The 26,315-nt window shown below is 45.9% G+C and overlaps 3 protein-coding genes across 3 annotated transcripts in view; 2 read left to right on the top strand and 1 right to left on the bottom strand.

The window, feature by feature from the left end:
- The window catches only part of LOC120033961 (rho GTPase-activating protein 23-like), a 30,995-nt gene extending 21,139 nt beyond the window's left edge, over window positions 1-9,856 (top strand). Inside the window, exons 7-22 of the mRNA XM_038980359.1 lie at window positions 356-470; window positions 604-643; window positions 898-1,035; window positions 2,649-2,957; window positions 3,190-3,251; window positions 3,369-3,487; window positions 3,592-3,710; window positions 3,937-4,089; window positions 4,362-4,440; window positions 4,579-4,652; window positions 4,875-4,964; window positions 5,208-5,333; window positions 5,489-5,530; window positions 5,892-5,985; window positions 7,757-7,788; window positions 8,000-9,856. Coding sequence (XP_038836287.1) covers window positions 356-470; window positions 604-643; window positions 898-1,035; window positions 2,649-2,957; window positions 3,190-3,251; window positions 3,369-3,487; window positions 3,592-3,710; window positions 3,937-4,089; window positions 4,362-4,440; window positions 4,579-4,652; window positions 4,875-4,964; window positions 5,208-5,333; window positions 5,489-5,530; window positions 5,892-5,985; window positions 7,757-7,788; window positions 8,000-9,490 — 3,083 coding nt within the window. The 3' untranslated portion in view covers window positions 9,491-9,856. The remainder of the gene's footprint in view (window positions 1-355; window positions 471-603; window positions 644-897; window positions 1,036-2,648; window positions 2,958-3,189; window positions 3,252-3,368; window positions 3,488-3,591; window positions 3,711-3,936; window positions 4,090-4,361; window positions 4,441-4,578; window positions 4,653-4,874; window positions 4,965-5,207; window positions 5,334-5,488; window positions 5,531-5,891; window positions 5,986-7,756; window positions 7,789-7,999) is intronic.
- Window positions 9,857-15,477: 5,621 nt separating this feature from the next.
- LOC120033911 (protein HEXIM1-like) lies at window positions 15,478-17,410 on the bottom strand. Its single transcript, XM_038980302.1, has 2 exons — window positions 17,336-17,410; window positions 15,478-17,112 (listed from the first exon to the last, which is right to left on the bottom strand). The coding sequence occupies exon 2, from the start codon at window positions 17,059-17,061 to the stop codon at window positions 15,931-15,933; it is 1,131 nt and encodes a 376-aa protein (XP_038836230.1). The 5' UTR covers window positions 17,062-17,112; window positions 17,336-17,410; the 3' UTR covers window positions 15,478-15,930.
- Window positions 17,411-21,548: 4,138 nt separating this feature from the next.
- Window positions 21,549-26,315, top strand: part of LOC120033912 (1-phosphatidylinositol 4,5-bisphosphate phosphodiesterase delta-3-A-like) — a 29,984-nt gene continuing 25,217 nt past the window's right edge. The window contains exon 1 of the mRNA XM_038980303.1: window positions 21,549-22,253. Coding sequence (XP_038836231.1) covers window positions 22,160-22,253 — 94 coding nt within the window. The 5' untranslated portion in view covers window positions 21,549-22,159. The remainder of the gene's footprint in view (window positions 22,254-26,315) is intronic.

The following is a 26,315-nucleotide window of genomic DNA, read 5'->3' as shown; positions in this document are numbered from 1 at the left end:
CTCTGTATAGACTATAGCATGAAGTCCAGTGGTCCTCGTACACCCAGCTTTAGTCCAGTCTGACAGACAGACTCCCCTTGCATGGCAGTAGTGAGCGAAGTGACCTGAGAAGACCTAACCTAACCTGAGTCCATCCTGCCAGCCCACCTCTTCACCCGCTACCTCACCCCAACCACCTCACCCAACCACTCACCAGCTCTCTGTCAACCGCTCACCCCCGTCTCTTAACCCCACACTCCTTAACATCCTCTCATCCTCTGACTGCCATTACATCTACATTCTTCTCTTTCCTTCCTTTCCTTTCTTTCTTTCTTTCCCTCTCTCTCTCTCACTCGCTCCGTCTCCCACTGAGCAGGCGGTATTAAATCCAGTCGCCGTTCCTCCTATCTTCTAGCCATCACCACGGAGCGCTCCAAGTCATGTGACGAGGGACTCAACACCTTCAGAGGAGAGGAGGGACGCGGCGTCTCGTGAGTAACGGAACACCGGGGGAGACGTGGGAAATCGATTAGGAGGGATTCATCTGGAGCATATGATCAACTCATTTCGTAGGAAATCTTGCGGAAGTCATTTTAAGCTAACCCTCCGTTTTATTCTCCATAGGAGGCTGCCAAAGAGAGTGAAGAGTTTCTTCACTGTTGGGGTGAGTTTTTCCCCTGTTTCACAACAACAGTAGGCTGTAACATACATGTGACCACACTGCAGATTGCAGAGGACCTTGCAATTCTGGCAGCTTGGGGAGTGTGTCTGAAACCATCTGTTTTTCTCAGTGTGTTTATCCTAAAAACCTGTTGTGGAGTGGTGCGTAACTTTTGACCCTGTGTGTGTGTGTGTGTGTGTGTGTGTGTGTGTGTGTGTGTGTGTGTGTGTGTGTGTGTGTGTGTGTGTGTGTGTTAGTCTCTGGACAGTCTGGGGGCAGCGGAGGAGGTGCGCTCCAAACGCCACTCCACCTCAGAGCTGGGCAGTATCAGCTACAGTGACATATGGAGAGAGGGATGGCTGCACTACAAACAGATCCTCACGGAGAAGGGCAAGGTGAGAGAGAGGGAGAAGAAAGAAAGAATGAGCCATTTCCTCTCTCTCTGTCCTCTCTGTCTCTCACTCCATTTCTTCTCTCTCTGTCCTTTCTGTCTCTCACTCCATTTCTTCCCTCTCTGTCCTTTCTGTCTCTCACTCCATTTCCTCTCTCTCTGTCCTCTCTGTCTCTCACTCCATTTCCTCTCTCTCTGTCCTTTCTGTCTCTCACTCCATTTCCCCTCTCTCTGTCCTCTCTGTCTCTCACTCCATTTCTTCTCTCTCTGTCCTCTCTGTCTCACTCCATTTCTTCCCTCTCTGTCCTCTCTGTCTCTCACTCCATTTCCCCTCTCTCTGTCCTTTCTGTCTCTCACTCCATTTCTTCCCTCTCTGTCCTTTCTCTCTCACTCCATTTCCTCTCTCTCTGTCCTCTCTGTCTCTCACTCCATTTCTTCTCTCTCTGTCCTCTCTGTCTCACTCCATTTCTTCCCTCTCTGTCCTCTCTGTCTCACTCCATTTCTTCCCTCTCTGTCCTCTCTGTCTCTCACTCCATTTCCCCTCTCTCTGTCCTTTCTGTCTCTCACTCCATTTCTTCCCTCTCTGTCCTTTCTGTCTCTCACTCCATTTCCTCTCTCTCTGTCCTCTCTGTCTCTCACTCCATTTCCTCTCTCTCTGTCCTTTCTGTCTCTCACTCCATTTCCCCTCTCTCTGTCCTCTCTGTCTCTCACTCCATTTCTTCTCTCTCTGTCCTCTCTGTCTCACTCCATTTCTTCCCTCTCTGTCCTCTCTGTCTCTCACTCCATTTCCCCTCTCTCTGTCCTTTCTGTCTCTCACTCCATTTCTTCCCTCTCTGTCCTTTCTCTCTCACTCCATTTCCTCTCTCTCTGTCCTCTCTGTCTCTCACTCCATTTCTTCTCTCTCTGTCCTCTCTGTCTCACTCCATTTCTTCCCTCTCTGTCCTCTCTGTCTCTCACTCCATTTCTCCTCTCTCTGTCCTCTCTCTCTCTCACTCCATTTCCTCTCTCTCTGTCCTTTCTCTCTCTCACTCCATTCCTTCTCTCTCTGTCCTTTCTGTCTCTCACTCCATTTCTTCTCTCTCTGTCCTTTCTGTCTCTCACTCCATTTCTTCCCTCTCTGTCCTCTCTGTCTCTCACTCCATTTCTTCCCTCTCTGTCCACTCTCTCTCTCACTCCATTTCCTCTCTCTCTGTCTCTCATTCCATTTCCTCTCTCTCTGTCCTCTCTGTCTCTCACTCCATTTCCCCTCTCTCTGTCCTTTCTGTCTCTCACTCCATTTCTTCCCTCTCTGTCCTTTCTCTCTCACTCCATTTCCTCTCTCTCTGTCCTCTCTGTCTCACTCCATTTCCCCTCTCTCTGTCCTTTCTGTCTCTCACTCCATTTCTTCCCTCTCTGTCCTTTCTCTCTCACTCCATTTCTTCTCTCTCTGTCCTCTCTGTCCTCTCTCACTCCACTTCCTCTCTCTCTGTACTCTGTCTCTCACTCCATTTCCTTTCGCTCTGTCCTTTCTCTCTCTCACTCCATTTCTTCCCTCTCTGTCCTTTCCCTCTCTCACTCCAATTCCTCTCTCTCTGTCCTCTCTGTCTCTCACTCTCTCCATTCCGTTCTGTGTTGCAGAAGGTGGGCAGCGGCATGCGTCCGTGGAGGCGGGTCTTCTCGGTGTTGCGCTCCCACTCGCTCTTCCTCTACAAGGACAAGCGGGAGGCGGTCCTGCGGGGCGCCACTCTGGGAGGCGATGCCGACGAGGAGCAGCCAATCAGCATCCGGGGCTGCCTGGTGGACATAGCGTACAGCGAGACCAAGCGTAAGCACGCACTGCGTCTGACCACTCAGGACTTTTGTGAGTATCTGCTGCAGGCCGAAGACAGAGAGGACATGCTGGACTGGATCAAGGTCATCAGTGAGAACAGCAAGACCGACAATGAGGTGGGTCAGAGGGCACCACTCTCACCTCTCAACTGACCTCTCACCTCTCACCTCTCACCTCTGACCCTAGAACCCTCTCAACTCTGACCCTAGAACCCTCATATCTTATGTCACACACTGCTTTCTATTTATGTATCTCCTGTAACATTGTTGTACATGTCACCTTTCTTCACTGGTGTTGCTACAGTGTAAGGCTGTATTGATGAGGGAGTGGACTGTGTGTTTGTCTCAGGAGCTGGGATTCTCAAGACAGGCTCTGATCAGTAAGAAGCTCAATGACTACAGGAAACAGAGGTGAGGAACACATACCTGTCACTATACAGCAGTAGTGTTTGGTACATCCATTTTGCTTGTCATTGGCCGGTAGAGTCAGTTTGTAACAGTCTTCTCTCTGTCTCTCCCTGCCTCCAGTCCAACAGGCAACAAGCCGGACTCCTCGCCCAGGGTGTCCCGTGCCAAGCCTTCCTTCCTGCTGGCCAAGATGGAGAACGCTGCCGGGGCGCCGCGCTCACCCAAACCTGAGGGCAAAGGTCAGAGACAGGAACCAACCAGCAGTGGTCATTCCAGATGGATGTTTGCTCTGACTCTGTGTCTGTCTGACTGTCTGACTCGCTGTCCCTCTGTCTGTCCCCAGATGAGAGCAGCCCCCCTAAGTCGCCATGGGGGATCAACATCATGAAGAAGTCCAAGAAGTCAGGGCCCAAGGCTTTTGGAGTGCGGCTAGAGGACTGCCAGCCAGCTGCCAACAACAAGGTCAGCCAGAGCCTCCCTTCCTCTAATCTTATCATATACTGTAAATGTATAATTTTGTGTGTGTTTATATGCCCTGTTAAAGTATTTACTGAAAATGAATGGCATATGGACATGTATGGGTCAGTGTGTGTCTACTGTTTACTATGATGTATCTGTGTGCTGGTAAGGTATATGGGTCCACTCCTGTCCGACCCTCCCCTCTCTGTCTGTCTGTCTGTCCTCCCAGTTCATCCCTATGATCGTGGAGATCTGCTGTGGGCTGGTGGAGGAGATGGGTCTGGAGTACACCGGCATCTACAGGGTCCCAGGGAACAACGCAGTGGTGTCCAGCCTTCAGGACCAGCTCAACAAGGGGTCGGACATCAACCCTGCAGAGGAGGTGAGCAGAGCAGGAGCCCAGTCGCACACACACACACACACACACACAACCTAACGTACAGTAAGCAATAGGCACGGTACACCGTGACTGGGTTAGATAGACACAGTATATCTAGTCATCTGCGGGATGGTGTTAAACAGCATCAGTGGGGTATACAAGTGTTCAGCAAAGGGAAAGGATGATTTGGCCGTCAACTATTCTATCCAACGTGTCTCTAAAGGCCTTTTAGTATTGCCTTTGACCTCTCTCTCCCTGTTCTTACCTCTTCACAGAAATGGCAGGACCTGAACGTGATCAGCAGCTTGCTCAAGTCTTTCTTCAGGAAACTTCCGGAGCCCCTCTTCACTGATGGTGAGTCCCGTTTTGTTAGATGAACCGTCAGTAAACGCATGAATCAGCTCACATTCATCCTCCTTTTTACAGTTACAGTTGAATGTTAGTCTCTATTTTTATGTACTGTAACTATGCATATTACTCTCATCCTCACAGATAAGTACAATGACTTCATCGACGCTAACCGGATGGAGAATGCCGGGGACCGGCTAAAGACCATGAAAAAACTGGTATGTGAACGTTGTCTGAGCGTGTTCTTCTATTGGCATATCCGGTATAGTCTTTCCCTGGAAGGATGATATGTTCAAGGGCTAACAGATTACACAGGATACTCAGAAGTGTTGAGATATTTCTCCTTATCTCTCTCTCTCGCTCTCTCTCTCTCTCTCTCTCTCTCTCTCTCTCTCTCTCTCTCGCTCTCGCTCTCGCTCTCGCTCTCTCTTTCTCTTTAGATCCGTGACTTACCGGACCATTACTACCACACTCTCAAGTTCCTGGTTGGCCATCTGAAGACGGTAGCTGACCACTGTGAGAAAAACAAGGTCCGGATACTGTTATCGTGGTGCTTTAACGTGAACGGGTTATTATAGGGCTTGCGTCCCAAATGGCTCCCTATATAGTGCCCGACTTTTGTCCCGGACCCAATGGCACTTTATTCCCTATGTAAAGTGGCCCGACTTTTTACAGTGTTACAGTTCGAATGTGTTAACATGTGGTCGTCACAGCAACGGACGATATAGGAAGACTGGTTTATAATGAGATGTATTGTTTCTGTGTGCGTGTAGATGGAACCTCGTAACTTGGCCCTGGTGTTCGGGCCCACGCTGGTGCGGACGTCTGAAGACAACATGACAGACATGGTGACTCACATGCCTGACCGCTACAAGATAGTAGAGACGCTCATCCAACATGTGAGTGACCCTCTAATCCCCAACCAATGACAGACCTGTTCACTGGCTTCATGTTAACTCTCCTCCAATGAGCTGGCGCTACCCTGTCGGAATATCTTCTCACAGATCTCTTCTTTCTCTCTGTCTCCTCTCTCGCTCTCTGTTTCCTCCCACAGTATCTCTGGTTTTTCAGTGAGGACCTGGACAAGGATGAGAAGGTACAGTAGGACTTACTGTGCAAACTGTGGGAACTATGTGGGGACAGCAGTTCAGTTCACACGGTCATGTTGGAGCTCACTGTGTCATCTGCTCCAGCAAACGGCCCAAATAGAATCCTGCAAGTCAGGGGATGTGATATGATACAGTATATCTGATCTATGTGTCATTGCCTGCGTCTCATATTGCACCCTATACCCTTCGTAGTGCACTACTTTTTACCAGAGCCCTTTGGGCCGGGGGAAGAATAGCACATTATATGGAGAAACGGTTGCCATTTGGGACACAGTCACCGATTCGGACGCAGGACTTCAATCCAGTGTTCATGTGTTGTTTATGACTCGATGCCTTTCTCCCCTTCAGACTCCAGTAGACACGAAGGACCTGGTGCCTGCCCCCAATATCGACCACTTGCTCTCCAACATTGGCAGGACCGCTCTGCTCGGGGAGGCGTCAGGTGAGGGCCCGCCCACCACTGCCCAAATGCACCAGTCACAACCTGCACTGAGCTACTGACAGCCTGTGCAGACCAATCACGGTTCATACTGTGGCCAAACTGGCCAATCAGTGACTGGCAATCATTATTGACAGCCACACAGTTGAACCAATCCCATGCAATCAGGAAATAGGCATGACATACATTTGAAATGATTTGCCCTTGCCGAGTTTCTCCCTTTCCTGATTTGATCACTAGACTGTGCTTCTTTCCTCTCACCTGGTTTTCTTTTCTTCTTTATTACTCATCTGTCACTTCCTCTTCTACATCGCTGCATCCCTCTCTTAGCTGAGCCTGTGGAGCAGCCACTGCGGTAGGATGGGATTTCCCCTGCCAATTCCTGTGTGTGTGTGTGTGTGTGTGTGTGTGTGTGTGTGTGTGTGTGTGTGTGTGTGTGTGTGTGTGTGTGTGTGTGTGTGAGAAATAGTGAGTTTTGGTGTGATGGTGTTTGTTAGTGAAAGGTGGGTGGGTGTGTTTGCTATGTGTCACCATCTTCAGAGGAAGTTGCTCTCGGCTCTCTCTGTGTCAGCTTGACTAAGGCAGGAGGTGTGTGTGAGGATGACCCTGCACTGTCATTAATGACTTTGTGTACTCTGTCACTGAGAGAGAAAGCCCCTCTACAGTGGTCTGTCCATCTGTCTGTCCTGTCTACCTCACCTGCTCCACTCATTCTCTATGGGCCCTCTCATGTGTTACTCTGGGGTTTTAGTGTGTGTGTGTGTGTGTGTGTGTGTGTGTGTGTGTGTGTGTGTGTGTGTGTGTGTGTGTGTGTGTGTGTGTGTGTGTGTGTGTGAGTGTGTGAGTGTGTGAGTGAGTGAGTGAGTGAGTGAGTGAGTGAGTGTGTGAGTGTGTGAGTGAGTGAGTGAGTGAGTGAGTGAGTGAGTGAGTGAGCGTGTGAGTGAGAGCGTGTGAGTGAGAGCGTGTGAGTGAGAGCGTGTGAGTGAGAGCGTGTGAGTGAGAGCGTGTGAGTGAGAGCGTGTGAGTGAGAGCGTGTGAGTGAGAGCGTGTGAGTGAGTGCGAGTGAGTGAGTGCGAGTGAGTGAGTGTGAGAGCGTGTGAGAGCGTGTGAGTGAGACAGCGAGTGTGTGGGTGAGAGCGAGTGTGTGTGTGAGAGCGAGTGTGTGTGCGAGAGCGAGTGTGTGGGCGAGGGCGAGTGCGCGAGGTGGTGTGACCAAGTGTGTGGTGATTGAAAAACCCTTGTATTCTGCCTTCCCTCCTCCCCAACGCTTCCTTCACCGGTTGATGTCATCAGTGTTTGCCGTGATGTCATCAGTGTGTGCTGCGATTCCTTAACGCTGTTGTTTTTCCCCACCCTCGCCCCTCTCTCCAACAACCCTGATCACATACCAGTCAGTTTGATCAACTCCATGACAATCGGTGGTTTGTGATGACACGTTGTTCTGTGTGTTAATGGTGTGTGACCAGTGTCTGTATGGTTCTGTTCCCCAGGGGAAGGTGAAGGGTAGAAGGTAGGCACAGAGGAATCACAACTCTCTACTAATTGGATTAGTGTTACATTAGAGCAGTCATATTTCCTGTGTTATAACAGTGTCGAAATGGTGCGTTTTAAAAGCTCTAGCTAGCTAGATAACAGAAAGGTTTATTGTTTTCTGAGCGGCAGCTCTGTGCCCCCCCTTCACTGCCATTCACGCTCCTCCTCCCCTCCCATGTAACACAGACCAGCTTTACAGTGTACCTTTCTCCTCTGATCCTCTCTCTTTGTCCTCTCTTAGACTCAACCAACAGTGACTCAGCTAAATCTAAGGTAAGGCCTCGGACAGCCAACTATGCTGTTCTACGCTTGTTATTGAACTTCTGGCCACTCATATCACGCAGATAGCAGAAACTGGGCACAGTTTCACAGACATAAAACAATCTTCTTCACGACCATAAAAATACTCTGCACACTATCTAGTTATGGTTGAGGTTGTGTAAATCATCCGACCTTTGACCTATGTGACTTTGTTTTGCCTCAGGGGTCGTGGGGGTCAAAGCGAGACCTCACTGCCAAGGACTTTCTGACCCTGTCCATCATGTCCGCCGTCACCGGACGCAAGCGCAGGAATCGCTACAACGGCCGCCTCGTGGGCAGCAGCACAGACGACGACTCGGAGCACGAGCCAATCAAAGCCAGCCACCTGGGGGTGGAGGAGGGAGAAGAAGCGGGGCTGGTGGTGGCAGGAGCAGACACCGCCCCACGAGCAGAGGGAGAGGAGGAGGAAGATGATGAGGAGGAGGAAGAAGAAGAAGAAGAGTCTGTAGTAGAGAGAGTGAGAGTGCAGGTGGAGGTAAAAGAGGTGGTAGTTCCCAGCATGCCGTGCGGTGGTGAGAAAGAGAAAGCAGGGCAGACGGTGATGCTGCTCCCTGAGGAAGAGGCGGTGACGGCGGAGGTGAAGGGCAGGGCGTGGCGGGGGCCAGAGGACGCTCGCTCTATCGTCTCCGGTTACTCCACCCTCTCCACACTGGGGCGGAGCCTGGCGTCTGAGGGACGGTGTGATGAAGCTGACGACGAGCGCAGCGAGCTGGTGAGCGAGACGGACAACGAGAGCGGATTCGCCTCACGCTCCCTTACCCAGGAGAGACCTGAGAAACACCCCCCTGCATCCATTACACACACCCTCACACCCCCTACCCCCACACAGCCCCCCACACAACCCCCCACGGCAGCACAACGAAGCTTCCTCTACACACACTACAAACCCCACCCTATCTCCGCCACACCCCAGCACACCACCCCCACCCCCTCCACACACACTCAGGACCCTGGGGAGAGGAGTGAAGGTGGGGCGCGATCCACCACCCCCTCCTCCTCCTCCTTCTCGTCGTCCTCCACCACCCACAGACTGCACTCCCGGCCCTCCTTCAACTCCCACAAGCTGATCCAGTGTGACACGCTGGCCAGGAAGAAGCTAAAGGACAGAGGGAAGACCAAGGCTCGTTCTCTGGACCTGCTGGACCTCCCTGTGCCTTCAGGAGAGGAGGAGGGAGCTGGGGCACCAGGGGCCCAGAGGGACCGATCCAGGACCAACCCTTCCACAGGTAGCAGCCAGGAGAGCCTACGTCCAGCCCGACCCAAAGAATCCCTGCCGCCCAGCGAGGCTGCCTCTTTCACCCCCAGCGGGACAGGGCAGGGTCAGGGGCGAGGGTCTCTGGCTGACCAGGTGCGTGCGCGCCTGCTGGGCTCGGCTGATGACCTGCGTATCGTGGGGCTGAGGAAGCCACTCTCCCCGGAGACGAGGAGGAAGAGACGGGCCTGGAGAAGACACACTGTGGTGGTCTCACCTACCGAGACGGGCGACAAGAGGCCTGCGCTAGCCACCAAAGTATTCCCCATGTCGCCGGCCACTTCCAAACCACAGGGGTCACCCCTCGACCCCCAGGAGCTTGACCCAAGACATCCTCTTCCCCTGGGCCAGAATCCCCCCGCCACACGCGCACCAGCCTCCAGGTTCCATCAGTACCTGTAACTATGGACAGAGACTGATAGGCCTGTAAATTACAAGGCCTCTGGCCTCCCTCTCAAAGTCTCCCTCCCCTGAGCTGCTGAGCCAGGGCTACTGTCTCAGAGGGTCAGATAGTGCTGACCCCAGGTCAGTTGCATGATGGCAGTGAGTAGTGGACAGCAGAGCCACAGACAGACACAAGGGGTCTTATGACAGGTCTGAGAACAGTTTTCGGCCTCCAGTCTACTCACGCTCCCTTTTCATTTGTTTCAGCTCCGTTTGCATGGCAAAGGGAATTCCAGTATTTGCCAAAGCTTTTTTCGTTTGTGTGTTTTAAATAAAAAATAAAATACTGCTAAACTGCAATGGGACAACAGACAGACAGACAGACAGACAGACAGACAGACAGACAGACAGACAGACAGACAGACAGACAGACAGACAGACAGACAGACAGACAGACAGACAGACAGACAGACAGACAGACAGACAGACAGACAGACAGACAGACAGACAGACAGACAGACAGACAGACAGACAGACAGACAGACAGACAGACAGACAGTGTGTTACTGAATACTAGGATCCTTCCTGTCCTCTCTGTTGCTTCCTGTCTGACACAGGAAGTGGGCTGTCCTCTCCCAGTGCACAGGGAAGAGCATGCCAAACGAAGCCTACCCAGGGTTCCTCACAGAGTGACACTTTCAACAGGGCTGTGGGCTCTCTCTCTGTCTTTCTCACAAACACACACACAGACACACTAGCTGAGGCGGAATGTGAGTTTTGAGGGAGAACGCTGTCTGACCTTTGGCCCCAGCACTGACTTCTATATCAGTCTTCCTTAATATTCTGTTACTGTGACAACCACAGAACAACTGACTCTAACGCTCCTCTAGTTGCCAACACACATAAATAACATAACTCTCACACACACACATGCTCACACAGCAGTAGTGGTCTGTAACCCAGATGTTTGTCTGTCTGTACATATGTGTGTTTGCCTGACAATACCCGTGAGTATGTTTGAGTGTGCAGGTGTTTGTGTGTTGAACTATTTTGTAACATTTGTACAAAGCCTTGTTAAGTTAACCTTGTAAATATATATATTATTACGTTATCATTATTTGTTTTTGTTTCTTTTTAATGGTTTACATAAGTGCACACAGGTGCACTATCATTTCCTTCAAGATGTTACTTGAAATGTTCCTCTTAATATATTATTTTTTGTTTTATATACAGTATATATTATATATATTTTTTTGTATGAAAAGAATAAGTACTTTTATTGTGATTTGACTTCTGGGGTGTACCTGTTTTTAAAACAAACAAAATAAGAAACATCCTAAACCTGACTTAAAGCCTGTTCCTCGTTTCCTCATAGATGGCCTTTCTCTGTGACTCACAGTACTATGCAGAAATACGTTCTCTCATTTAGCAAAGATAGAATAACTCATCCAACATTAAAATTCTCCAGTCAGAATCCTTAGTTCTGGCCGTTGAAATGCCTGTCCATTTCATGGCGGGATAGCATCCATTTCCGCATTTGAAGAAAGCAATGTACTCTCCCCTTGCTGACACTACTATCTACCTTGTGTTGACAATACTTTACTTTACAATACGATCTTATTTTGCAGCAAGCAGGGCTTTATCTACCATAACCTAATTTAAGTCTGAATAATGTTTGTATGCATCTCAGCTCTTATCAAAGAACGGTCACATACTGTACTCGCATCAACTCTATCATAACTGTCTTTTCAATTGGATTAAGTATTAGTTGGTAATAATTTGCTTTACCAAACCCGCCTATGTGTACCAGAGTAAACATTTGCTTTCATTTTATGGGTGACAGAGAAAGCGCAGAATACTGACAACATGCCGTTAAACGTCAAGGGTTATAAATGCAACCTCCATGTACACACAAAGTTACATTTTGTATAGTCTGTCAATTATATTTTATTTGTTATATTATCAGGAATATTTTTAGTATTATACCGTCTGCGCATGGTTTTTCATGTCACATATTACATTTCCATACGGTTAGACTCACTCAAGTGAATGACCACTGCGAGTGGGGTGCTTCAGAATTCCTGGATACAAATGACTGATTGCAGAAATGTGGTTACCATGAGTAGCCATTTTGGGGTCTGCTGTGTTTCTAGACTTGTATACCATTCTCTTGGCCATGGTCCAAGATGAGTTTCCATTTCCCAAATAGTCTTTATTAACTGTTCCTCAACCAATGTCATATGGGACTTATTCTTTGGTTTGCCTGACAGGATTTTGCCTGAGAGGATTTTTTGTCATCATTAAATGTAATTGACTTTTTGTTAGTCTTGTCTTACCTCAAGAGTTGCCCCAAGAGTTGCCTTACAAGTGCCTGATTTCTGGAGTGTTTTTGTTCTGCAGTGAGTGCCATGGTCAGTCCTCACCTCCCCATTAACCCTCATTATTCCAGACTCTCAAAGCCAAAAGCTTCAACCTTCACATCTAGTCATAAGCCAGACTGAATCCATTATTTTCTCGTTGCTGTGCTTACATCTTAGCCGCTGACCCAAAGACATGTATCATACATACGAGCAGCCTCTCTGGGAGGCCATTAAGAGCAACACTGTGTCTGGCCAAGGACTTGTCTATGCAGTCTGTTTGCATCTAACAAGCACTAACAAACAGCAGAATACCTGATGCTGCAAGGAGAGGGACAGTATATTGCTCTAACCTGTTTTTCTCTTACACAGAGGTTCTTTCACGTGGACAGTGTTTTGTATGGTACACATAACAAGCTCTAAGTAAGGGTAATCAATACCTAGAACATGGGAATATAGTACCAACTCATTTGCATTAGATTTTGTTTGATGAACTAACTGTATAAATTTAAACTGTCAGTCAATAGGAGACATACAGCTGAGCTCAACAGAGCTGAACCAAACTGCTCATGCCTTCATCGAAACGATAAATAGAAACATTGTAGAACATTCTGACAACACTCAATGTGTGTTTAGCTGTCCGTTGCTTGAAATGTGATATACCTTATGTTTGTTATTATGTCTGATAATATTTTGTACATATTGTCTTGATATGTAACATATTGTATTGTGTAAAGTACATTTTGAATTGCTTTGAGTAAACAATCTTATAAGAAAATGGACTGACTAAAGGTTATCCACCTGGAACCATTTCATTCGATGGCTTTTTGCTTCAAAGCAAGGTTATATGATGTAAATAAACAGAATTACGTTTTAAAAAATATTATTTTTTCAGTTGCTTGAAAGTTTTGTGAATGTTTAATGTCAATAGTATTCTGTGGTCATTGCTGACATGCGTCATTCTAGGCAAAAGTTTCAGATATGTCATTGAAATGGGGAAGGATGTCAGTCCACATGAACAAAATGAATTCCCAAACAAAAAAAGTGGAACCAGGTTTGTGACACCACTGACTGGCATCCACCCAACGCATCCTGCACCACAATAAAAAAATACTGTACTTTTTTAACAGTATCCCTCTAGCGGCGCAATTCACAGATGCATCTTGGAACTACATTACCCATAATTATTCTGCTGTAGGGCACTCAATCTTGCACCACACTTCCCTACATGCGTTTTGCCTGCACCCAGGGAGGACCTGACAACTAGAAATTGGTGCAAATTATATCACTACATTCAATTAAGATTCCTAAAGTCTTGCATACATTTGGTTTTGTATTGTATGTCGGTAAACCACGTTTGATTTGGGAAATTTAAATGTTTAAATCTGCGTTAAACCTAGCTATCTAACAAGTTAGCAAAGTCTTGCTAAAAACAAAGAAATCGTTAGCTTGCTAGCTGGCCTAGCTTGATAAATAAATGCATATTTTGACCAGCCATATAGCTAGTTACCTAACCTGCATTTTAAACAGAGGGACGTTAACAATTAGCAATCTAAGCACCAACTGCACTAGCTGGTTAAGCGATTTTATGTGCTCTGCCCACAGCCCACTTTGAACCACGGCTATATTTTTCAAATCCATACGGTTGGAAACTAAGCATGAAAAGGAAATAAACGTCATCGTGTATTATCGTGTAGCCCTCACTGAAATCAAAATGATTAGCTGCAGCCAAATGGCTGCCAGTATGAGCTCGAGACATTAGGATCAAGACAACGTCGAAAGAGGAGCTCAGGAAAATCTGTGGATTCCAAATACGGCACGAGAAACGCTTGAGTTAAATCATTTCTTAATCCAAGAACAATTTATCACTGGAATCTTGGTATTTAATCATAGTTTAAACATGCATAAAATGTATCATTTTGGAATAAATATATTGACCCAGAAGTTTATTTGCAACTTTGTGTCAATGTTGACAACATATCTGAGTCTGGAACCAGACTAAATGGGTCAGCGTTGCTTATCTATTTTTCATTATTAGCTTTCCTCTCTTTAAAGGGATAGTTCACCCAAATTACAGAATTACATATTGGTTTCCTTACCCTATAAATCCATGGACAAGGTATGGCAGAAATCCATGCATTGGTTTGTTTTACCTGGCCACTGTTTAATACATAAGTAACTTAATTGAGCAACACTCAATGTTGGATACTTTAGAATGATTTGGACCTGAAGAACAAAACATGCTAATATCATTGACTTGCATTGGATTTGTGCCACAAAAGTTTGGAAACAGTAGCCAGGTAAACAAAGCATTGATTTATGTCATACCTTGTCCATAGACTACTTACAGGGTAGGAAAGCCAATGTAATTTGTGTGAACTATCCCTATTTTCACACTATTTAGCTGTATACTATTCCATAAGAACAGTATGAATGGTAGGCTTAACATTCACATTGAATTCAATCTCATTTTATGAGTATTTACAAAATGTAATGACAGTAATGAAAAAGTGACAAGAGTTCTCCCCTGACATTCATTGAACACCCTTGGCCCAATAAATTCCATACCCCAAATTATACCATGGAAGTAGGTCAATGCAACTCCAATAGGACCCATGCCTTGTTTAGAAAGACTATTTTAGCAAGTTGGAGTCATCTGCTCGATGAGCTTTAGCCTGCAACATTAGGTCCATTTCACATACCACTGAGACAGGTCAAGAGGTGACCTAATGAGCTTTGGAGTACAAAATAGCTTTTGTAAGGATATCATGTCAAGTCGTGAGACCTCACAAAACCATCAGCTACAGCTGGAGACATATATCCAGGGTTGGGTACAGTCCCTGGTTTGATTCCAGGCTGTATCACAACCGGTCGTGATTGGGCGGCACACAATTGGCCCAGCGTCCTCCGGGGTAGGCTGTGATTGTAAATAAGAATTTGTTCTTAACTGACTTGCCTAGTTAAATGAAAATACTTTCTAAATGTAATCTATTACTAGTTACCTGGCCAACATTGTAATCAATAACGTAACTTTTGGATTACCCAAATTGAGTAACTTAATCTGATTACTTTCCCCTCAATTAGAATAAGACTAAAAGGAGCTATCGAACGCATTTGGTGTGATCATAGTGGTCTCTGACTTGTGGTCAGACTCGCTCAGGTGTAACAAACTTTAACTTGCACCTTTTTCCCCAATGCTGAATTGAATGTCATTGAGAAAACAAAAAATATGTTTTCACAAACATCCTTTATTTAAAACAAGTAGATGTCTACTTTATCAAAAGTATCTCTAATCTTATTGCAGTTAGTTTTTTGTAATCAGTTACTCCCCAACCCTGCATATGGCTATGTACTGTAGATTCTAAGCATTTAAAATATATATATATATATTTTTATCAAGGGTTACATTATGCAACCTGCATATGATCTCTATAGTGGCCATCAGTCATGAGTGAAGCAGTTAAAACTTACCTGATTTGGTAGTGGCTCATCTAAGAATAGAGTAGGATAGTAAGGACACATCTGAATGAATCTGAAAAACTAGGCTATTGAGCATATTCCATCACTTTACATCTGCCTAAATAGTGGAAAGAAAATTATCTAAGTCGATAGCTGTAAAATGGCAGATAATAGCCAAACACATGTTGATATCAGGCAAAAATCTTTATTTACCCCCTACAAAAAAAACGAAATAATGTTTGTGTACATGTTAATTTACACATTTAATTGTGGCAAAGTTATTTGAAATTCTCGAAAGAAGCTTTGTTTGACAAATGTTAAATTTAGACAAACATGTCCTGCTCATTTAACAAATTATGGGATAGAGTACTTTAATGCATGCATACCAGGAAAACAAAAACGTATTTCCAAATACATTCTCTTTATAAAAAAGAAAATAATTATTTTAAATATATACACATTACTTATTGAAAAAGTTTAAACAGGCGCCTTTACAGTCCAAATAGAAAACAAAAGAAAGTATTGCAATGCAATTTTACGGACTGTCACTGAACCGTCGAGTTAACAAACGATTTCATAAAACTGCTGACAATTTTTTAAAGTCCCGTTCAGTCTCCACATTTTACCTGGTTCTATCCATTTCTAGTCACCTAATGTGACAATCTGCACCCGCTCCTTGCTCTGCTGGTTATGCGGACGTTGCTCACTGTTCTGCGCCCTCAGTCTCTCCAATTCACCCTCCAATTCTCTGATCCGCGCCGAATCCGACTGGGGAACCTGGCTATCATTTGTGATGTCCGGGTTGGCTGCGCGTCGCAACCGGGTGTTCTCTTCCTCCAGACGGGACATGCACTTTTCCAGCTCCAGGTATTCTTGAACCAGCTCTTGCTTGGACATGTTTTGAAGACTTTCGATGTGGTATTTCTCGTATGTCTCAGAAAAGTCTCTCTGAAGAAACTCCCCACCTGCGTTTCCAGGCCTCCCGATGCCGTCGCTGCCACCACCGCTGCCATAGTCCTCCTCCTCCTCGACATCGAATAGGTCGTCCTCACTTGCGGTGTCCTCTGGGCGAGCACCAGTCCCCAACTGACGTCGGGGCCCACTTTCGGTATTCAGATCCGGTTCCTCTCGGTCGTGTTCATCCATAAGGAACTGCGTTGTATTGTAGGGGGCAACGGGCAACCCTTTCGCGAACATCTCTGCTCTCACTCGGGACGCTCGTTCTGTCTCTCGCTCGTCAAGCTTTTTCTTTTCTTCCCAAGACAGTTTAAAATAGGGCTTCCATTGACGCTTCTTTTTGGATGGTCGGCGCCTGTGTTTCTTCTTGCCCTGGCGCGCATCTACAGCTGCCCCGACGCCCGGAGAGCCAGAGTCGCTTCTTTTCCCACACTCGCCTTGCACTTGACTCAGGGTCTCCTCGTGCGGTCCATCTCCACTATTTCCGTGGGCTACGAGGCCACCTTCCCCGGCTGCATCTGCTCCTGGTTCCTGGCAAGGCTGTATTGCTGCTGGGCACTTAGGAAGTGCATTTCCGGCAACGAATCTAGGGCACACCTCCCTCTGTCCGCCTTGCATTTGCCACAACTTGTCTGAAGGGATAACCCCGCCTTCGCTCTCTGCTTGCTGCTGTTTATCTCCATATCGCCCCCTACCGTCAGTCTCCAGTCCACGTCTCTCATTGGTTTGGGGATGCTCCACAACTCTTTCTCTCCCACCTGATGAGGTATCTGAAGTTTTTAGGTGATGGGTCTTCTCAATGCTCGGTTCTGTCATCCTGGTGTATGCGGGTGGGCTGTTCGCCTTACAACATGTCAACCGTTGTCTCTGTGTGAATTAAGCTAAATGTTAATTAAAATATGTTTAGATAACTTTTGCTAAGTATACTGTTTCTATGTCTCAATATGAGCAACATTTACTTGACAAGAAATGTTCAGCTAACTTTCGAAACGTTCACTATCGCTACTCTTAAAAACAAAGTTATGAATGGTAACACTTGTTACTTCGCGAATGATTCTTCAGAGCTACTGTAGCTAGCTAGCGAACTAACGTTAACTATTTCGGTGCCGCTAGCACTCGTAGTCCTTCTCAAGTTCGTATTTCATCTCCACAACAGTGACCGTCCAGTATGCTTCTACAGAAGGAGTTCGCGGCTTTATATCACCTCTACCACTGCCAAGTGCGCATGCTGCTTTTCTTGACTCTACTTGTTTTGTGGGAACTGTAGTTCCAATGTAGGTAAATTACTAGCGAGACCGTCCATGCCCAACTACCTAACCCACAATTCTAGGGCATTTTTTGAACATTTAAGCCAATCAGACTTTAGGATATAGGACCATCCTCTCATTTCTGCTATTGGACAAAATGGCATATTCGCTGTTGCTAAGCTTAAATCATATTTCTATTGGTTATCCCGAGAGTCAATCAAGTGCACATTGGTCCCATGAGGAGAGCAGTCTGGGGCATTATTTCAGACGCTACCATGTATAAATAGAGGGGGAAATTAGTGAACGTTTTGAAGAGTCTGTGGATTAATCTTCATTAATCGATATCCCACTCATATTGTATACTACTAGTAAATGATGACATATGAATATGTCGTGGCTTTTATCTATTTCGGATTTTTTGGGGCTCAGGATCACTCCCCCAATCATTGAGACAATCCTTTCTTTCTAACGATAATGAGACCGTCATCCTGAACAAACTAGTCCTTTTTTACGGACCGTGTAGAAAAACGATTAACTATCGGCTACACACTATGTTCATTTTGTTAATGCTTTAACAATTACACAATTATTTTATGTGGTTTCAAATAGTGTAAGGCTTTTCTTGATTAAAAAAATATATTCTCTCTGGTGCGGAGCGATATTTTCCTCGCCTCCCACTAATGCGCAAGGTTAAGAGTGTAGAACGACGCTAAATAAACGACATTTTATTTATCGAGAGCTAGCTACCCAGTAGCAAATTAGGCTCAATAGAACGGAACAACAAACGATGGTGAAATTTTAAAATAACACAATTGCCCACATTTGAGAGTTAAGCTTATTGTCGACGGTTTAGTTACCAGTTAATTAAACGTGCCTCTCTTTGACCCAGTTTCTATATTAAAAACGACCTAAAGGCTTGCCGACTGAGCTGGCTAGTTACTAGCTAGGTTAGCTGGCTGGCTAATGTGCTAGCTAGCGTCACACATCATGCATGTGCAGTGAAATATACAACTTTAGATTCAAGTATTGTATGGTCTTTGCAAACGCATTGATAATCGTTGTATAAATTAGCATGTTATAAAATATACGCTTCTCATTACAAGCTGATGGAAATCATAAATTAGCATGTGAGCTAGCTCGTCCAGTAGCTAGGTACGACGACCAGTTAGAGAATCTTGCCAAAAAATAACTATCTAGTCAAGCCTTATTTTCATGGATGTTAACACAACCAGGTTCTAACTAAGCAAACATCATGCACCAAAGTGGGAGTATCGGTGGAAACATAGTATTGTAATATGGCATCTTAACATTCAAAACATGCAATCAAACTAAATGTTGAGCTAGCGTTGATTTGCTAGGTAGTTAGTAGCATGTAGCTACTTGCTATGATAGCTGGGGGTTAGGTCTTTTTACTGTGGTTGAAATAGCTAGTCTGTTAAATTACCGAATTCTATCTCTGCATTAATGTAAGCAGCATAGATAACTTCAAACTGTCATAATTTAGTAATTACCTCTTCAAACACAGCATCTTTTTGCATAACAAATACACAGTTTGATGCATTATTTGCAAATCTCACCAAAAGTATGCACACAAGACAACAGAAATGACAGTGTCTGTATATTTTTACTGATATGTAATGTCCTTATTCTCTGCAGGCAAGAGATTCCTCCCACGTGGAGAGTGCACATCTCAGTGGCATTTCACATGGTGCCTACTTGGTGTGTGATGGCTGCTGTAGGCTATATGCATGTAAGCCTACTTTTCAGGGGGTAGGCATCCCCTCCCCCTCATACCATAGACCTTTCTTTCAATCACATTCACTCTTATCCTGATTTTCTCCTAAATTGTCATCTTCAATCATTCCCCCTTGCTCTCTCTTACAGTCTTTTGTCCTCTCTTTCGTCTCTATTATTTTTGCTCCATTGGTTTCTCTTAATAAGCATCTCTCCCTTCTGTCCTCTTTTTTTCTTGGTCCTTTCATCTTCATTTTTCTTGGAGCAATTGACGAAAGAGTAGGCTATGCCCGAATGTATAGGCCTAAACGACTAGGAACTTTCTCTATAAGGCGCTATTCCTGTAATGTGTCAACCTACCTGGTTAAATAAGGGTTAATAGTCTTAGTTTGGTGTGAGGTGCTTGCTAGCTATAACTCTCAGAATTAAAGAGACTAATATACAGCAAATAAGCCTTTGTAAGTTGTGCTAAATACAATTCTACATTTGTTAGCAAGCTCACAAATACAAAAATGTACCACACACACTCAATGTAGGCTGATCAGACGTTCTTCAGTCCAAGGCAAACTTTTGGCAGTTGACAGATACCAGCCAAACCTGTGTATCTATCGGCTGCCATATTACCCATTGTTTACTGAAAGGGGAGTGATTGCTGGGGGGACCAGGAGGGAGGGTAAGGTTTGTCAAATGGGGTAGTGGGTGTTTACAGAGGCAGTGGCATTCGGTGGAAGCTCTATATGCCTGGGCAGGAGCACAGCAGCTCCTGGATCAGAGCCTCTGAGAGGATTATTGGACATGAGTTAATCTCTCACTCTATATATACTGCAACATGGCTGGGTACAATTGAGAATGGGTCAAAATATCTATTCTATAGACATTTGGTATTTTCCCATAACATATCAGAGCCATATACTGTATTTAGATAAATATATGGATTTGCATTATGTTGTTCTATCCTTTGTCTCTGTTTTGATATTACACATCACAGCTTACAGAGCCTGAATGGGTGTTCTAAAATGGATGCCTTTGGATCAGGTTATTAGGAGACCCAGTGCCGTTCTGTGAGAGAGAGAGAGTGAAGGAGTTTGCATTTATGCTGTAGGTATAGGTCTGTAAATGGCCTGTGAAACATGCCTCTCTCCCCTAGGCCTGGAACCTACAGCTGAGCTCGCTCCTTCTCCTAATTATCCTCTTTATACCCTTATCGAAACCTAATTAAGTCCCAACCCCACGGGTTTGCCACTGCAGTATCGCAGACCAAGACCTATTCATCTAATCCACAGTTAGTATTCCCCCCGGCATACTTACAATGACATATAGCACCTATTAAGTGGAGTGCCCTTCAAAAGCATTTCTCTTTGCACAAATTGACTTTGTATGTTAATAATATATGGATGTAGAAGTAATAAATCATAACTTGGGCCCAGAGCTATTTGATCATGTTTATCACCACTGCAGCCTGGCTTTGAAGAGAACAGCAGGATAGGCTATAGAAATAGCTTTGTCTTCAGAAGTAGGCCAGGCTACTTGCAGCCTCTGCGATATTACGAAACTGTTTAATCATTGTGTTAGAGGCATATTCAATGTATAAGGTTTGTGCACTTTGGCACTTTGCTTGAATTATGTAACTGAATTTTGTTGTAATAAAGCAATAGCCAGATTATACATTATTCTCAAGACAGCGGCTTTCATACTTTAGTATTTCCTGCCTACACCCCACCCACCCATAATGGGGTTGCGATAACAGATTTGTACAACCATATATAACCGCTAGGTGGCGCCCAGTGATAAGACTTCGAACGTTGACTGCAAGTGGGTGGCGCTGTGTGTGTCAGTGGATGGATGTAGTAACGCAAAAACTAGTGTGACTAGCCTGTGTTTGGAGTGCGAAACACTGCTTTATTTCACCCGTCATTTTGGACTGAGGAACTGCGCTAAAGAACACTAAATAAATGCAGATTGTAGGATATAGGATTAATTACAATTCTTCATGAATCGTGAAGTGTAGGCTAGGCTATTAGATCGATTCAAATACATTAATATTAGACCCTGCCTATGAAATAGGTCAGTTAGATTGTGAAACTTTCATTTGGCCATGACCACATTGCCCCTGATACTTTCTATGTTAAAAGAAAGTAGGCATGTGACTGTGGGTACAATTAATGATTTGATTTGTGTCAGTGGGTATAGTTTTCAAGAGTTTCGGCGCCCTTGGCTGGACTCAGATTACGTACAGCTATTAAATCACGCTGTGAGGGACTTCACATGGGAATTAATTACTGTAGAGCGCTCTCCTGGTGACGCAACTGAGAAACACGAAACTCAAGACTTGCGGAAGAGTTTTAAAAAACGTCACCTGCACTGGGAATTTGCGCTCCACCAATACATACCCCTGACTTTTTCATATCAGTCAAGAGAGCCACAGACAGGAAACCACAACGAGGTAGCTGGGTAAGATAATAGTGACTGTCATTGGTAAAACATAATAATAGACCCTACCTATGAAATAGATCAGTGAGATTGTAAAACTTTATTTTAGCCATGACCACAATGCCCCTGATAGGCTGCAATGTTAAAAGAACGGCTATAGCCAGGCAGACTATATGAACATGTGACTGTGGGTACAAGTGATTTGTGTTTGTGTCAGTGGGTATAGTTTTCAAGAGTTTCTGCGCCCTTAGCTGGACTCAGATTACGCACTGCTATTAAATCATGCTGAGAGGGACTTCACATGGAAAGGGAATGAATTAATGTAGCGCGCTATCCTGGTGACGCAACGGAGAAACACACAACTCAAGACTTGCGGAAGAGTTGAAAAACGGCACCTGCACTGGGAATTTGCGCTCCACCAATACATACTCCTGACTTTTTCATATCAGTCAAGAGAGCCACAGACAGGAAACTACAACGACGACGGCATTGGAACTTGCATCATGTTGGGCAGGAGCAAGAAACCTACCGCCGCGCACCATGAACCCAAGGCAGTGGAATCCCAACCCAAGGCGCAGGACCCACTTAGGAAACTGGGTAAGAGATAGTGACTCTCAGGTTAAAAACGTTTCTTCTTCTGTCAAAACTACTTTCATTTGTTTCCTTGAATCTTGTTTAATTTTGATACAACAGATATAAGAGCACGTAGTTCAGCTTTGCCTTTAAAAAAAAGTTACATTTTACAACTGTTGATTGTTTGACTAGTTATCACTATTAGTTTCCTGTGTATTTGTGTGTTGCTCTGGTCCATAAGGGGACATAAATCAGTGCAGGGTAAGGTAAGGTTAATGACAGTTAGGCTATTGCGTTCCACATCAATTGGCATCAGTGCTTATTTTACCAAGTTATCAGGAGGCATTGAATGTTTAAATATGGAAATGAAGACTTCTTCTCATTGACAACTTATAATGCAAGGAAGATAAATGGTGAACAATATGCCTTGGCGTTGGCAGTAATCAGTTCTGCTAAACGAAATATACTATTGCTTGAAATCCACTTATGCAATGGTCTTTGTAAACACACACACACGCACACACACACGCACACACACTGTGTGAAAAGAGAGGTCAACTCAAGTGGAGAGTGTGTGGGTGCTGACAAGTGGTCATGTGTTTGTGTGGTGTCCGACAGCTCACTGACCCACTTGTGATTCAGGCTCTCCACCCCACTCCCACACACACTTACCAGTGAACATCTCTGACTCTGTGCCTAGCTCTCCCACCACCCTCTCACCATGCCCCAACCCCCTTAGCTGACGGTCACACCTCAACTAAAATAGAGAACTGCTGAGGATGGACAGAGCACCTGTCAAAGTCCATGTAAAGCCTCTGGATATCTGTCAGTCTAGACGACAGAACCATGTCATACTATGTATGTGTGTATTTACACGCACGCTCCGTCTTCTTGTGTTGTGTATATACTGTATGTATTTATTAGCATGTGTCAGTACAATTTCACCACAATGCATGATACAGTTAATGAAATAATACATGTTTTTCACCCCCCCCCCCCCCCCCCCCATGTGTTGCATACACACAGATGCTCGCTAGTACAGTACCTAAAAAAGTACAGCAATGCATACAATCAGACCAACAAAACCATCAACACAATTTTTTTTTAAATGAATAAACATGTCACTCATTATTTATTTGCCCTTATTGCCATGAATGGGATGTGGGAAGGCCATATATGTGGTTATAGAAAATCTTGTCCAGACGGATGTAGCTAGATATTTAATTTAGCCAGTGTGTTTAATTAGGAGGAATATCTGATTTCAAGAATAATGTTATGGATTTCTTTGCCACGAGCACAGACAGATCAATCTATTTTTTTCTGATTCCTGTTCCATGGATCTGGTTCGTTAGTCCCAAACAAACACAAGCTGGGCATGAGAGGGATAGAAATCTGTAAACATTTTGAAATTGTGCTGATTACGGATTCCCAAAACATTGAAATAAGATTGCATGTGCTTGCTAACCAAAACATGTGATTAAAAAGTACCCCTTTTTGCCTCTTACAGCACCAACAAGGGAAAGACATTTCAGCATTCATTTTGTGAAGTTTTTCTGGAGCTTGTGTCTGAAGTTGTAGGAACATTGTGTGTGCTTTCAAACAGATATTACACCATTCCTCTCTGCTTATTTCAACCTGTAAATCTTGTTCCCATTTCAATCTAGTAACATCTGTGTCTACTAGCATATGATCTAACAACAATTTATAAACCTTAGAAATATACTTGACAGTTTTTTTCCCTACCATTCATTAAGACATCAAATTGAGATGGGTTCCACAAGATAACACTGTTTCAATTTAAACATACACTACCGTTCAAAAGCTTGGGGTCACTTAGAAATGTCCTTGTTTTTGAATGAAAAGCACATTTTTGGTGTCCATTAAAATAACATCAAATTGATCAGAAATACAGTGTAGACATTGTTAATGTTGTAAATGACTATTGTAGCTGGAAACTGGTGATTTTTAATGGAACATCTACATAGGTGTACAGCGGCCCATTATCAGCAACTATCACTCCTGTGTTCCAATGGCACATTGTATTAGCTAATCTGTCACGCCCTGGCCTTAGTATTCTTTGTTTTCCTTATTATTTTAGTTAGGTCAGGGTGTGACATGGGGAATGTATGTGGTTTTTGTAGTGTCTAGGGTGGTTGGAAGGTTTAGGGGGTTTATTAGAGTAGTTGGGTTTATGTTTAGTATAGAAGTCTAGCTGTGTCTATGGTTGCCTGAAGGGTTCTCAATCAGAGACAGATGTCATTAATTGTCTCTGATTGGGAGCCATATTTAAGGCAGCCATAGGCACTAGGGTTTTGTGGGTAATTGTCTGTGTCTATGTTGCATGTTTGCACTTAGTCTTTTGATAGCTTCACGTTCGTCTGTTTGTTGTTTTGTTTCGTTGTCCTTCTTCCAATTAAAGAGAAGATGTATTTTCAACATGCTGCGCCTTGGTCCACTCTCTCTCTCCCATTGACGATCGTGACAAAATTACCCACCATTCTAGGACCAAGCGGTGTGTCAAGCGGCAACAGGACCCACCTACACAGGATTCATGGACATGGGAGGAGATATTGGATGGAAAGGGACCTTGGGCACAACCGGGAGAATATCGCCTCCCTCGTGAAGAGCTGGAGGCAGCGAAAGCCGAGAGGAGGCGATATGAGGAGGCAGCACGGAAGCAAGGCTGGAAGCCCGTGAGTACAACCCAAAAATTGCTTGGGGGGGGCCTTAAAGGGAGTGTGGCGAAGTCAGGTAGGAGACCTGCGCCTACTCCCTGTACTTACCGTGGAGAGCGAGAGTACGGGCAGACACCGTGTTACGCAGTAGAGCGCATGGTGTCTCCTGTACGCGTGCATAGCCCGGTTCGGTACATTCCAGCTCCACGTATCGGCCGGGCTAGATTGAGCGTTGAGCCGGATGTCATGAAGCCGGCCCAACGCATCTGGTCACCAGTGCGTCTCCTCGGGCCGGCTTACATGGCACCAGCCTTACGCATGGTGTCCCCGGTTCGCCTACATAGCCCGGTGCGGGTTATTCCACCTCCCCGCACTGGTCGGGCGACGGGGAGCATACAACCAGGTAAGGTTGGGCAGGCTCAGTGCTCAAGGGAGCCAGTACGCCTGCACGGTCCGGTATTTCCGGCGCCACCTCCCCGCCCCAACCCAGTACCACCAGTGCCTCCTCCACGCACTAGCCCTATGGTGCGTGTCTCCAGCCTTTTACCACCAGTGCCTAAACCACGCACCAAGCCTCCTGTGTGTCCCCAGAGTCCTGTGCGTCCTGTTGCTGCTCCCCGCACTAGCCCTGAGATGCGTGTCCCCAGTCCGGTACCACCAGTTCCGGCACCACGCACTAGGCCTAATGTGCGCTCCCAGGGTCCAGTATGCCCTGTTCCTTCTCCCCGCACTAGCCTGAAGGTGCGTGTCCTTAGCCCGGTGACTCCAGTTCCGGCACCACGCACCAGGCCTACAGTGCGCCTCATCCGGCCAGAGCCATCCGTCTGCCCAGTGCCATCTGAGCCATCCGTCTGCCCAGCGCCATCTGAGCCATCCGTCTCCCCAGCGCCATCTGAGCCATCCGTCTCCCCAGCGCCATCTGAGCCATCCGTCTCCCCAGCGCCATCTGAGCCATCCGTCTGCCCAGCGCCGTCTGAGCCATCCGTCTGTCCCGAGCCATTAGAGCCGCCCGTCTGTCCCGAGCCGTCAGAGCCGTTAGTCAGTCAGGAGCCGCTAGAGCCATTCGTCAGTCAGGATCTGCCAGAGCCGCCAACCAGACAGGATCTGCCAGAGCCGCCAACCAGACAGGATCTGCCAGAGCCGCCAACCAGACAGGATCTGCCAGAGCCGCCAACCAGACAGGATCTGCCAGAGCCGCCAACCAGACAGGATCTGCCAGAGCCGCCAACCAGACAGGATCTGCCAGAGCCGCCAACCAGAAAGGATCTGCCAGAGCCGTCAGCCAGCCATAAGCAGCCAGATCCGTCAGCCAGCCATGAGCAGCCAGATCCGTCAGCCAGCCATGAGCAGCCAGATCCGTCAGCCAGCCATGAGCAGCCAGATCCGTCAGCCAGCCATGAGCAGCCAGATC

The sequence above is a fragment of the Salvelinus namaycush genome, chromosome 41 (genome assembly GCF_016432855.1).
Source record: "Salvelinus namaycush isolate Seneca chromosome 41, SaNama_1.0, whole genome shotgun sequence".
Lineage (NCBI taxonomy): Eukaryota > Metazoa > Chordata > Actinopteri > Salmoniformes > Salmonidae > Salvelinus > Salvelinus namaycush.
The sequence above is the reverse complement of the archived record's forward strand: the minus strand, read 5'-3'. Positions and strand labels throughout refer to the sequence as shown.